Source organism: Lacerta agilis, chromosome 5 (genome assembly GCF_009819535.1).
Source record: "Lacerta agilis isolate rLacAgi1 chromosome 5, rLacAgi1.pri, whole genome shotgun sequence".
NCBI lineage: Eukaryota > Metazoa > Chordata > Lepidosauria > Squamata > Lacertidae > Lacerta > Lacerta agilis.
The window spans coordinates 57,437,698-57,449,996 of NC_046316.1; the positions used below are offsets into that span (position 1 = coordinate 57,437,698).

General features: G+C 42.1%; 1 protein-coding gene across 2 annotated transcripts in view; it reads right to left on the reverse strand.

Moving 5' to 3' along the window:
- Positions 1-7,761: 7,761 nt before the first annotated feature.
- The window catches only part of INPP5D (inositol polyphosphate-5-phosphatase D), a 63,474-nt gene continuing 58,936 nt past the window's right edge, over positions 7,762-12,299 (reverse strand). Inside the window, exons 26-28 of one of the 2 annotated variants that reach the window (XM_033150008.1) lie at positions 11,888-12,139; positions 10,725-11,292; positions 7,762-8,845 (exon numbers count right to left, since the gene is read on the reverse strand). In XM_033150008.1, the coding sequence (XP_033005899.1) occupies positions 8,843-8,845; positions 10,725-11,292; positions 11,888-12,139 (823 nt within the window). In that variant the 3' untranslated portion in view covers positions 7,762-8,842. The remainder of the gene's footprint in view (positions 8,846-10,724; positions 11,293-11,887; positions 12,140-12,299) is intronic. The other variant, XM_033150009.1, reaches the window with a different exon arrangement.

Here is a 12,299-nt window from a genome sequence, read left to right on the forward strand (position 1 = left end):
CACTGTCTTGCACAGCAGAGTCAGAGTACATGACAGTTTAATGGGTGTTTAGTGCAATAAATAGCTAATGCATGTGTACCATGAAGCATGTGCTACTTTGCATGAGTTTCCGAGGAGCTGGGGATTTTTGTTGCTACCTTTAGTCTATAATATTAAAATATGCTCAAAAATACTTGTAGGCAACCTGCAAATAAAAGTCCCACATTTTTTTAAATGTCTGGTTGGTATCAGAAGAGAGAACCTCACAGGTATGCCCACCTGTGTGAGGAAAGCAATCTTGCTTCCTCCTAAGACATTGCAAATGTGGGGAGACAGAAGGGCCTTGTCAACACTGACACCATTTTTCTGGATATTTCTGAAGCTCTAACATGCATGTTAACCTTAATAGAAGCTGCAGTTTGTTTACCTTCGAATAACTCCAAATGAACTCAGTGGGACACAAATAGGAATGACTGTGAGTTACTTGGGGGGGGGGGGAATTGATTTTGCTTGCTGTTAGTAGCTGAAAGCAAGGGGTGGAGGAAATTTCTTTGCCTATGGAAGCTTGCCAGGCTCCAAGTTTGTATGCTGGTGGTAGGCAGGGGTGCCAGCTCCTGGGGGCTGAGCCCTTTTGTGACCCCAAATATTTTTGGAGTAGGGGCTGGGCCCTCCCAATGTCCCCAAAGTGCAGAGGTGAAGCACACAGGTGAGCTTAGTACAGCTCCAGTGGCTGGCTCCTCCTCCTCCTGCCACCAGGCTTATGAGAATAAGTAAGAGAGGGAGAGGGAGAGAGAGAGAGAGAGAGGTTAGCCAGTGATGCATTATTTTAGTTTTGATCAGTTTTTTATTGTATATATGTTATGCTCTGATTCTCCCCCCCCCCTGAAATTGCAGTACATATAATTGTTTTTATAAATTAATTGTGTGTGCATGATTTGGAAAGGCTGTTTGGCCATCTTTTCTTCTTCCCCACATTGTTTGGGTCTGGACAACAAATCTTGCTTGGTTAGAGAAATGACATGCCCAGCAGTCATGGCACTGGCACTGGAATCAACATTACAGCAGTTCTGGGCAGATTTGGAGAGGGGGTAGTGTGCTGGAGGTGGAAAATTAAGCAAGGAAGCAACTCTGTTCATAGAGTCACAGCATCTTCCCCTTCCACTTCTACATTTCATATTTTAGACTGCAGCTAGATGAGTCTTTGCATAATTTCACTATAAAAAATAGGTCCAAGAAATTATAGACCTGTCAGCCTTAACCCTAGGGCTAGTGCTAGGAGGGGAAATCTAGATAACTAAAAATAAAGCAATTGCAGATTAGAAGTACAAGATCCATAATTTATTTGTAACCAGAAATGAAGTGCTTTAGGGAAAAATCTTAAAACTGAGGGCTTGCCTTACAGTTAGACTTCAGGGCACATGGACTCATCACCTCTAAAGCAATGAATGGATCTTTCCCCAAAACGTCTGCTATATATACATTATTTACAAAATGGGCCCCATGTGATTGGCTAATTCTGGGCTGCTCCTGTAGGCCAATCAGGTTGCGGATTCACTTCCTCCAGGAGCTTGATTGGCTGCTCTTGCAGGCCAGTCAGGTGGCTGATTCACTTCCACATGGAGCTGGATTGGGTGGCTCCTGCGGACCAATCAGACTGCTATTGTTCTAGGATTCAGCTCAGTACATAACAACTATGCTGATGACATGCCATGCCAATTAATGGACTGCAAATAGGATTGTAAATTCTCTTTTTTAGCCAAGTTCCTTAGGTGTACAGGTAGTCTCCACCATTATGGAGCTCTGATTTCACCAATGGATCTAATGGTAGAAGTGTAATGTTCACCATTTCTTTTTAAATGACAGAGGGGTGTGTGTGCATGTTTCAAATTTATTTATTTAAATCAATGAGTAGCACAAATATGTTCGGGCATGATGGAGTGCTCCATATGCTTGCTTATATACAGTCTAATTCTGTAAAAATTTAAGTGTTTTTTAACAACAGCTTTGAACTACGCTTCCTTTTTATGTTAATTGTGTAATATTGATGATACTGAAGCTGTTGAGTGCATGATATCCTTAATTGTGTTACTTGGGGCAAAACTGCTTTTTCTTGTTAGGAGCTGAAACAAAAATAAAAACAGAGAAAGAAAAGAACAATTGTAATTAAGCATAAATTCATGCATATATCATCCCAAGGAAGAGGATAAATCTGTGTGAGTGAATGGCTTGTATTGTGTGAATGCTTTTATTGTCATTCTCACAGCTTTTGTTGTGCTGCTTATTGAATCCACTGTAAATGTGAATTGTAAATAAAATTTACAAGGAAAAGAAGAACAAATTAGCAATTATAGTGTGGATTGGTTTTGTGTCCTGGCCTATGTTGTGCTATACTGACTATATGCTTCTGCACTATTTGACGCAGAGCAAGAATACACTTTAAATTAGGGCGGGGGGGAACAATGCTTTCACAAAGACTCTCCTCTTTCCGGAGGGGAGGGGTTGCGAGCGGGAGCCATTTCCTGCCTGTGCAGGGTGGCGTGGTCGACCCTCTGCCTTAGCCCCTCCTCCCTGCCACGTCATGCCCCATAGCCAGCCAATAGGGCATTCAAGCAGCCTGGCAAACGGCATCTTACTCATTCTGCTCCCTGCTCACATTGGATGTCCCTCCCTCCCTCCCTTTAGCTCTTACTAGGCTTTTTGACCTTGCTATGGACTTCGGTTGGTTGCCCAGGGGGCCTGGTAGGAGTTTTTTATCCATTTGGCAAATTGGCACCAGCCTCTTGGTTTTTTCGCCTACCTCGTAGCACTCGTCACAACTTTATGGTATTGGCGGTTAGGCATTGGAATATTCAGTAGGTGATGTAATATGTGTGGTGTGTTGGAGGTCTGGTTGCGGACATCACCTACCTCCTAGGGGTATCCCTTTAAAGGGATCCGGCAGTTGTGGATCCTGTCCGATGCCCTGCTAGTGGCTAGGGTCATGGCACGACCCCTGGTGACGTCAGGGGAAGCTTCCAGATGAATTTGCATCAACAAGCTCCTCCCACTGGTTGTTAACCCTAAAGTGACCCCCCGCAGGGTGGAGTCTGGTGTTGCGCTCTTGTCCAATGCCTAATCCAATACCGCTCACACGGCGTAACCAATAAAGTTTTGGCCTTATTTTACCCATTAACCTAAAATCATGTGTCTGTGTGTTTTATTTACTCCACGTGGGTGATGGGTCAGTGACTCGCAACAATATATTTTGAACAAATGTGGCATAAGATTTGTCTTTTAAATTATGTCAGGGTTTTCCACATGCCTAATAAAACTCTTTCTTCACCAAGAGGAAGTCTCTAAAAATTACTGAACTGTTATTATGAATAATTGCATAGCTTCTTGAGAGAAACTTTAAATGGAGCTCTTTACTAATGGAGAAAAGGGCTTGCTAGTAATGGAGAAAAGAAATACTTCAGCAATCAGCTAGAAACAGTGGCTCTACATGGCTTTTAATATAGCACATTATTAATATCTATCTTCATGTCCAAAATCTTTCTATAACATTTTCTCGTATGTCTCATTTAGCAAAGGTCCCCTGCAACTTTAGTTAGAAGCTTCCTCCTTCCAACTCCAACTCATCTGATTTCTTCTGTTCAGCACAGTGTTACTAAATTTTTCTGTAACTTGTCAGTTGTTTCTTATGGGGTGGGGCGTCAATTACTAGCTTGCAGGTTTTTTTTTTTTTAAATCATTCATTGCAAAACAGTACTAGTGATTAAAGCCCCTCCCTTCCCCTTGCACTGTTTAAGTCTCACAGTAATAGCTGGTGACATGAATGCTTGGACTGGGCAACGACACTTGCCAAATATGGGAGAAAACGGGTTTACCATCAGAAGAGTTTACCTCTTCCCCATTAGGGACTCTGAAGAGCACAGAATTAGTAAAGTTACAGGTGGGTAGCCGTGTTGGTCTGCCATAGTCAAAACAAAATCGAAAATTCTTTCTAGTAGCACCTTAGAGACCAACTGAGTTTGTTCCTGGTATGAGCTTTCATGTGTATGCACATCTGAAGAAGTGTGCATGCACACGAAAGCTCATACCAGGAACAAACTCAGTTGGTCTCTAAGGTGCTACTAGAAAGAATTTAGAATTAGTAAAGTGAGAGCCAGTCTCTTTTTGTCCTTGTTTTTAAGTTCCACCTGTGTATTTGTAATGGGATGGATAGAGATGCAGAAACGGATCTTCCTACATGTATTGGATGAAAGGGTAACAGTGTGGCAGATTTTCTTTATTCTCTCATAACCAGCAATTTCTTATTTTGAGAACTTCCAAAATTCTCACTAGGCCTGAGAGTGATCATGTGCCAGTCCAATAATAATATTTTTTTAATCACTTGGACTAATACCACCAGTGATAGTTCCTACTGATACAGCAGCATTGTGTGTGGTAGTGCAGATGGGCCACTGCTGCTGCCTGGCTTCTGACCACAATGTGTTGCTGGCCCTTAACAGAGGGGAGGGACGAGACATGGGGCACTTGGTGTTGTGTGGCATGGCACAGCCCGTTTGACTCTCTTGCTGTTATGTGTCTGCACAGCACCTCACTCCCTACACCTTGCCCCTCTGTCTCCAATAAGCGCCAACAACGTGCCATATTCAGAAGCCAGCAGAGCAGTGGTTCCCCCACCTACTTCACTGCATGGGCTGCTACTGTTCAGATAATCTGAGTCCAAGAAAGCAAACAATTGTGTTGAAATAGAAAAGTGGAAGAAGGAATAAACTAACTTGCAATGTTCCCCCAGGATATTTTTCTTTGAGAACCATTTTTGACTTACCTGGGAATCTTTGACACAATAACACAAATAATTAGACTCTTCGTGGTTATCACTAAAGCTGCCTACCCAGTTAAACAAAATGACGAAAGTGTGCTGCTCAGAAATACACTTTAGCTGGAGCGATAAGGAAATGGGGGCAAGATGATTCGCTAGAAAATGTCACCTACATACATGTGCAGAGTGTATAAAAATTCCTTGCAATCTACAAGGGATTTGATTTAAATCTTCTAAATTCAAAACATAGCCCCATGCTCTACAACTGCTTTGTCAAGTCAGATATCTGATTTGGGGGACCTCTGGCATGCAGGGTCTCTGAAAAACTGAGTGGGTGTGGATATATCTCTGGAACTAAAGACATGAGATGGAAACTGGAGTTTGCTTGAGTGGGTAGAACAGTAAGGAATTCCCACAAAATTCCGAACCTGAAGAAAACAATGCGCCAACTGTGGCACCTGTTGTCCTATAAAGGGAATCAGAAGTGCAGTTTTTACACTTTTGAACCCTACAGTCCAGATATGAATGATGCTTCCGTCTACGTTGATCCACACAACTTACAGTGAAAATTGTGGCAGGCTCCTACAGCGATTGCAGTGGTGTCCTAGGAAGAAGGTACCTGACTTATCCTTGGGACACTTCCTGCTTTTCCTGCCCTACATGCAGCACTCAGCCAGAAGTCTGGGCAAATAGATATCTAGATAGTACCTTGTTTAAGAAGACATATTCTACCTAGCACCTCATCCTTGAGTTGTAGATATGGCTATAAAATCAGGCAGCTCACAGATAAAGCTGATGGCACTGCTCAAATAGGAAAGGGAGCATTTAAGTGTTTCAGATTGACTGGCAATCAAATCTGGGAACTGCATTCTTTAGGACTGACCTGAGAGTGACAGGTAAAGCTGTGCAAGCGATCTCTGCTGTGGGGAAAAAGCAATCATGCTTTTAAAATGTCATTGCATTCTACATGTTACAAACTGTAGCTGAAAACCTTCAAGCATTCCTGACAGCTGGATCTCCATGGAAATACGGCACACTGAAAGAACACAGCTATTTTAAGAACTGGGCTAAAGTTGGGAAGTGTATCTGTGGGAAACAAACTGCGTTAGAGCACTCACAGTAATTTAACAGGGAAATGGCTGGGATAAGTGGTGGGAGTGCGTGGCAAAAGCAGCGATATTTGATCCTGGAGTCTCCTCTCAATCAGATATGACCTTTCTAGGCAAAAAGCAGCAGGAAAGAAAGAAAACTGATTGTCCTTAATATATATTTCAGATGGCACTTTGAAAGAGTCCTAATCGATCTGTCAGTTGGCTGTTTACCTTCTTCTTTTCAAACCCAACAGCATATTAGTAGGGCTATTTATGGATATTATGTTACTGGTACTGAGCCTTTGGCCCAAACTATACGTTTTGTGAGAGATCCATGGTTAATACCTTTCTCAGAAGAGCTGACTTTTGTGACTGGTGGGGTCTCTAAGATTCCCCATACCCCTCATTCCTACAGAAACTACCTCCCCATAGCTCTACAGTTTATTTCCCCATGCTTTCCCCCCAAGTTGTGTAAGCAAATGAAATAAATTTTAAATGAGTATTGATCACCATCATGGTGGGTGGGAGTCAATTAGTTTAAGAGCCATTACTTAGGAGGCTTATGGAGATATTAAATAATGAGTGCTAGCAAGAGGCTGCCGTCTTTGGGTCTGAGGCTCAAATGCTCAGCAGGGCTGGGAACTGATAGCACAGGTGACAGCAGGTTTGTTGAACCATGACGATATATAGCTAGCTGTGATCTTGATGCGTTCAATTTATTTTGAAGTGGCATTCCATTTACCTAATTTCCCTTAATTTCAACACAACTTTTGATTTCCTCCAAATCAGCTAGAAGTGCTATGCTGTCAAGGGGCTGGCTAGTCAATGTTGGTCCCACAAAAGATGGCATTCCTGTTTTCATTACACTCCCTCTGAAGGAACAGATTTGTAGCTTGGGGGTCCTTCTGGATCAATCACAGTTGCTTCAATCACTGAGTGCCTTCCCTTAATTTTGGCTGGTGGTCTAGCTATGCCTGAACAGTGATAGACTAATTTATGTTGTCTATGCTATGGTAACCTCTAGGTTAGTAAAGCAAATAATTATTATTATTCATAATTTTCATGCCAGTCATTTAATTCCTGGTGGTCACACTACATTTTCTATTAATGAAACTTTTACATAGCCCATTAGGTAAGTTAACACACTCTGCATGGAGGAGAGGGAAGATCACTGCCTTTTCCTTTTCCTGCCTTGGCCCTCACATCCTCTCTACCAATATGGGGGCATGGCATTAGCTAGTACTATGAGTCTGCCCCTCAAATGCTTTACCTAGAAATGTCGCTGTCGCACTTAACAAGGAAGACTGGCTACAGGGCTAGGTCTGGGGGAATCACCTGAATGATGTGGGATAAGAAAGAGGGACAGGAAACTGTTCTCCTGTGAATTTCATTACATCGCGTGCCTTAGGATGCAAGCCAGTCCATTTCACAAAAAGTTGGAGAAGTGCTCCAGGGATAGGTTTATGATGGTTAGCCAGATGCCTGTTGGAAATCCACAAGCAGGACCCATGCACAAGAACACTCTTCCCTCCTTTGGCTTCCAGCAAGTGGCATGCAGAAGCATACTGCTTCCTACTGTAGAGGCATAGGTAGCACAGCTATCATAGCCTTCAATAATCCTCTCCTCTATGCTTCTGTTCCATCATGCAGAACCAGCTTTTCTCAAGTTCAGCCATGGAGAGAAAATTCATTTGGATAGAACATGGCAAGTGTGCTTCCCAGCACCTAAATAATGCTACATCTGCATTTACTTACTTGATCATTCAGTATGTTTTATATCCAACTTCTCTCCCATTGAAGAACCCAAGGCAGTGCATCCTGAGCACCCAGGTGGCAGCTGCAGACCCTTTATAATTATCAGCACATAAAAACAAATTATATATTTTTTTATTTTAGCAACACATTTTAACAAAGTAGACATCAGAAACTACTCAATTTTATGACAAAGCTGTGCATGAGAGTCTGAGAGAGACAAGTAAAAAGAAACTAAAAATTATAGCTGATGTCATGTTCAATGAAGTCAGCATGTATCTAATGCCACTAAAAGAACCAGGAAGGCATTCTACTCTGCAGTAGGATTGACTTTTAAAAAAATGCTAGACTAACTTCTAGTGGTCATTTTAATTTGCTTCACATTTGTACTTAAAATTATATTTTTTAAAAACTCCACATTTTTTCCTACTTACTAATTAAAAAACCCACGAGGACAGATCAGATTGCTAAGGCTCTTCTGGTATTAATACCTAGGAATCTTTCTGTACCTAGTAAGGAGCCCCTTTATCCCAATCCATGCTACCCATCAAACTAATTGGAAGAAAAACTTGGTGGCAGATTACTATTAATAGACCTGCAGTTTCAAGGGACACACATGCTACCAGAAAATCCATACTCTTTCTGCCCTAATGCTGTGAAAAATACAAAGTTATAGCACTTTTGACAGCATTGTTTGCTCTTGCTTTTCCACTCCACTGAGAGGAGGAATGCCATGAAGCTCTGCCAATTTCAAGATGGTTCCTGCTGAGAAAGAATTGCCCTCTTTCAGGTTTGAAATACAGTAACCTACAAGCTTGTGTATGCAGAGCACTTTTTGGATGTACCTAACTTGTGCTTTTCCCCTTTTCCCATCCTTAGTACCTTTTGTAACACAAATGTTCACAACTTCTTTGCTCTCAAAAGAATTACTAAAGCTGCAATGTAAAAAAATCTATTATTATTATTATTATTATTATTATTATTTTAACCGTTACGGCATTTGATGGTATCGGACATCTTCGTGTATCTTGGTCTAAAGTAGTCTTGCATGATGTCTCAGGAGATGTGTACTGATATATAGAGATTATCTCTTTCAAAAAAGAATTCCAGAGCTTTGTGAACCAGATCAGAGGATATAGACACGAACTCTCGGAAATGTCCATGCAGTTTCACTTCAGGACTCGTTTCAAGGTCTCATCTGTGAAGCTGCTGTTCACTGCAAAGACAAAAAGAACATCCACTCTTCAGCTTACCTACAGAATAATTATATAGCATTTACACTGCCCAAAGACAAGGAGCCTACATCTTAACTTAATTCTAAATGTTAAGTCAGTCCTTCCACCAAGACATTGTTTGCCTCAAGCAATATCTGTCTTGTAGATGACACTGGGAGCCATTGTTGGTAGATGCATTTTGCATTACGCCTAAGTTACTGTTTGCTTTGCAAATGCACTATCTGCATCTGTTCTGGTGATGCTCTTGTGCAATACCTCAGCAGGTATGGTATCTCTGTGCAAAGGGATCCTCAGATATAAGACTTCAGCTCCTAAAGTTTTAAGCAGCCAACAAATACTTAACAGTTGTCTCTGGTGCCATTGAGGCATACAGCTAAAAAGTATTCTCCTTTATCTTCTTCCCAGACTGCCCATTACCCGAAAGCTACCAGTGCAGCAGAAGACCTGAAATTGATTATCTTGTAATCAGGATCTTCTCTAAAATCAAGGAAAGTATCCAACACCAGCAGTTTAGCAGGGTTCATTATCTTGTCCCTAAACTCACTGCCTGTTACTACCAACATGTTGTTCAAAATAAGTTTTAACCATTTTGTCTCCGGTTATCAGTCTAATATTTGCATAACCCAAAACCACTTTGTTCTTTGGTGGTAAATGAATTGGACTCTCATTTACCACCCAAAGGATTAAGTGGGATTGGTTTTAGGGAACTGACTACTTTTAATGAAAGGGCAGGTGTTACGCTGTTTTTATTGTAATTATTTGTATGGTTTTAATAGGCTACCAACATGAGCCTGACCAAACTGCGGGAGGCAGTGGAAGACTGGCGTGCTCTGGTCCATGGGGTCATGAAGAGTCGGACACGACTGAACGACTGAACAACAACAACAACAACATATGCATATAGTTTTACTTCTATCAACTTTTTTCATGACCCCCCCCCCCATTTTTAGTGGGGTTTTTTTTAAAAAACAACAACAACACTGTAAGCAGCCTTGAGTCCTGACATGGAAAAAGGCGGAATAAATATATAATAATTATTATAAAGTAACTAAAAATGCAAACATTGGTGGTAAATGAGAGTGAAACCTTTTGGTTCTGTGTGGCCTTACAGCAAAAGTAATCACCAAAGCACTGCAGCATCCTGCCCCAGTTAAAATTTGGCCTCAAAACTTCAGCAGGCTGTTGAAGCACATTTCCAACAAATGGTAAGTCCCTTTCACTACAATGATACGACACTTCTAATAATCGCAATGCATCCTGCTGGCTTACAGCAACAAAAAGCAAAGACAGTAGCTCAGCGGCAGAGCACCTGCTTGTTATGCTCCCCTTCATCACACACACAGCACAACAAGACAATGACAAAAATCTACCGACAGCATACAAATCAATATGGCTAACCTGACCAAAAACACTCACCCACCCCACTCACGCAGGAAACCAAAGACCACCACAGCCAACCACAAATGAACAATCACACCCTATGCCAACCCCGACCTCTCTTACCACCAAAGGAGCACAAGTGAACAGAGAACCTGCACAAACAACGCTGACACCAAACCCTACATATATTCAGTAAAATAGAAACATTGTCACACCACACCACCCATCTCCCCATCCTGCTCACCTCTTTCCCCCTTTTCTTCCTAATGTCTCAACAAACAAAATTGATTTGTAAAAATGTTACATGGAAAAAAATACGAGAGAGACATTACACTACCTTTGTAAATCAAGAAAATCTTTAATTTAAAAAAAAAGCCCCAGGTTCAGCCCACAGCATCTTCTTGTAGGGCTGGGAAAAATCTCTGCCTGAAGCACACTGCATAGCAGCTGCCACTTCCTGCAGTCCTATCCTAAACGTACCGGCATTGTTGTCTGGCTTACAGGTCCATTGTCATTTTGGTGCTTTCTGTGGTGTGGAAGTTCTGAGCTGTCTCGATAATCTTTTCCCTTGGTGTTCTGCATGTCAAGCACCACTTGACTCTTGGATGGAAGAGGTGGTTTGCTGTGTCCTACTTCAGACCTTGAGAATTTGACAGGTTTCTTGAATGGTGGCACTAGGGGGTCTAAGTTGGAACAGGGCTTCTGCCTGCCACAAGTCTTTTCAGGCACTGCAGTCTTTCCCTCGGATTGGTTGGAATAGGTGTGACAACGAACTCTGGATGCAGGGACTGGGAAGGGTGGGGAGGACTGCTGCTTGTATGCAGATTTGCTACTGTCAGGCTCCGGTAACTTGGGAAAAGGGAAGCTCTGGTCAGGGATATTTGGGAGCTCTTTTCGAGACATCTTGGAGAATTCCTGCTCTCTCTTGGACAACACTTTGTCCTTGGATTTTGCAAAGTCATATAGTGGGTTATCAATCATCTCTGGTTTAGGATACACTTCATCTGGTAGAAATGGCTCTATCATGCTTTTCCTCACCTCGGCATACCTGCAATGGGAAAGGAGTGGGGGAAATATCAAAGGGAAAGCACTGACAGGTTAAACAAAAGAAATTAAAAGAGGTGGGGAAGTAATCAAAATGACAATCAAAAGTGATAAAATACATAAGAATAAAATGCTCATGAATGCTAATGAAGACTGAACTTTATACAATAGCAGTGGTATTAAAAACCTGTTCTCCACCACAACAGTGCTCAGATTTTAAAAAGTGCCTTCAGCTGGGCTGGAAATGATTTGTTGAAATTAGAAGTACCAACTATGCACTTCAGAGAAGTTACTGTGTCTGCCTACCAGGAAGGTGGTGATGCTGGTGGCACCTCACTTAATATTTTCTAGTTTCTATGGTTCACGGGTGGGGAATCTGATGTCCTCGAAATGCTGGACTACAGCTTCCTTTATGTGCAGCAAGCATAGCCAGTTGTCTGGAAGGATAGGAACAACTGGAGTGTCGTAAGTTCCCAATCTCTGTTAACACCTGGCACCTACAACACAGCAAATCTCTCAAACGCTGATGAATTACTCTGCTAAAGATCAGGTGAATGAGGAGGAATTGGAACATCTCTAGAGGGTGTGCAAAAACTCACACTTGATCCTTTCGATGAGTTGTAGACTGAGTGGGTGCTCTTGGAGATATGGGTGACTGGGTGGAAGGCGTGGTGGGAGACTCTAGTCCCATCAGACAAGTACTGTCTTTGGATTGTAGGTCATAGTTCCACGCAGCAGGCAGTTGGTCTGGTGAAGGGATCTGCTTAAGTTGGCCTGTTGCAGAGAATTGTTGAGAGGCAGCCGCCATCCGTAAGTAGCTGGGATTATTGATATCTGTGGCCACTGTACTTCTGAGGATAAAGAGTTGTGGAAGACAGAAAATCAGTCAGGACCATAGAATACAGAGTTAGAGAAGCGAAACCCAACCCTTAGCATAGAATATAAGTAGCTGGGAAGTGCAGCTGGGCATGTTGCGCTCATGTCCAGTTTATAAGCTTCTCACAAACATCT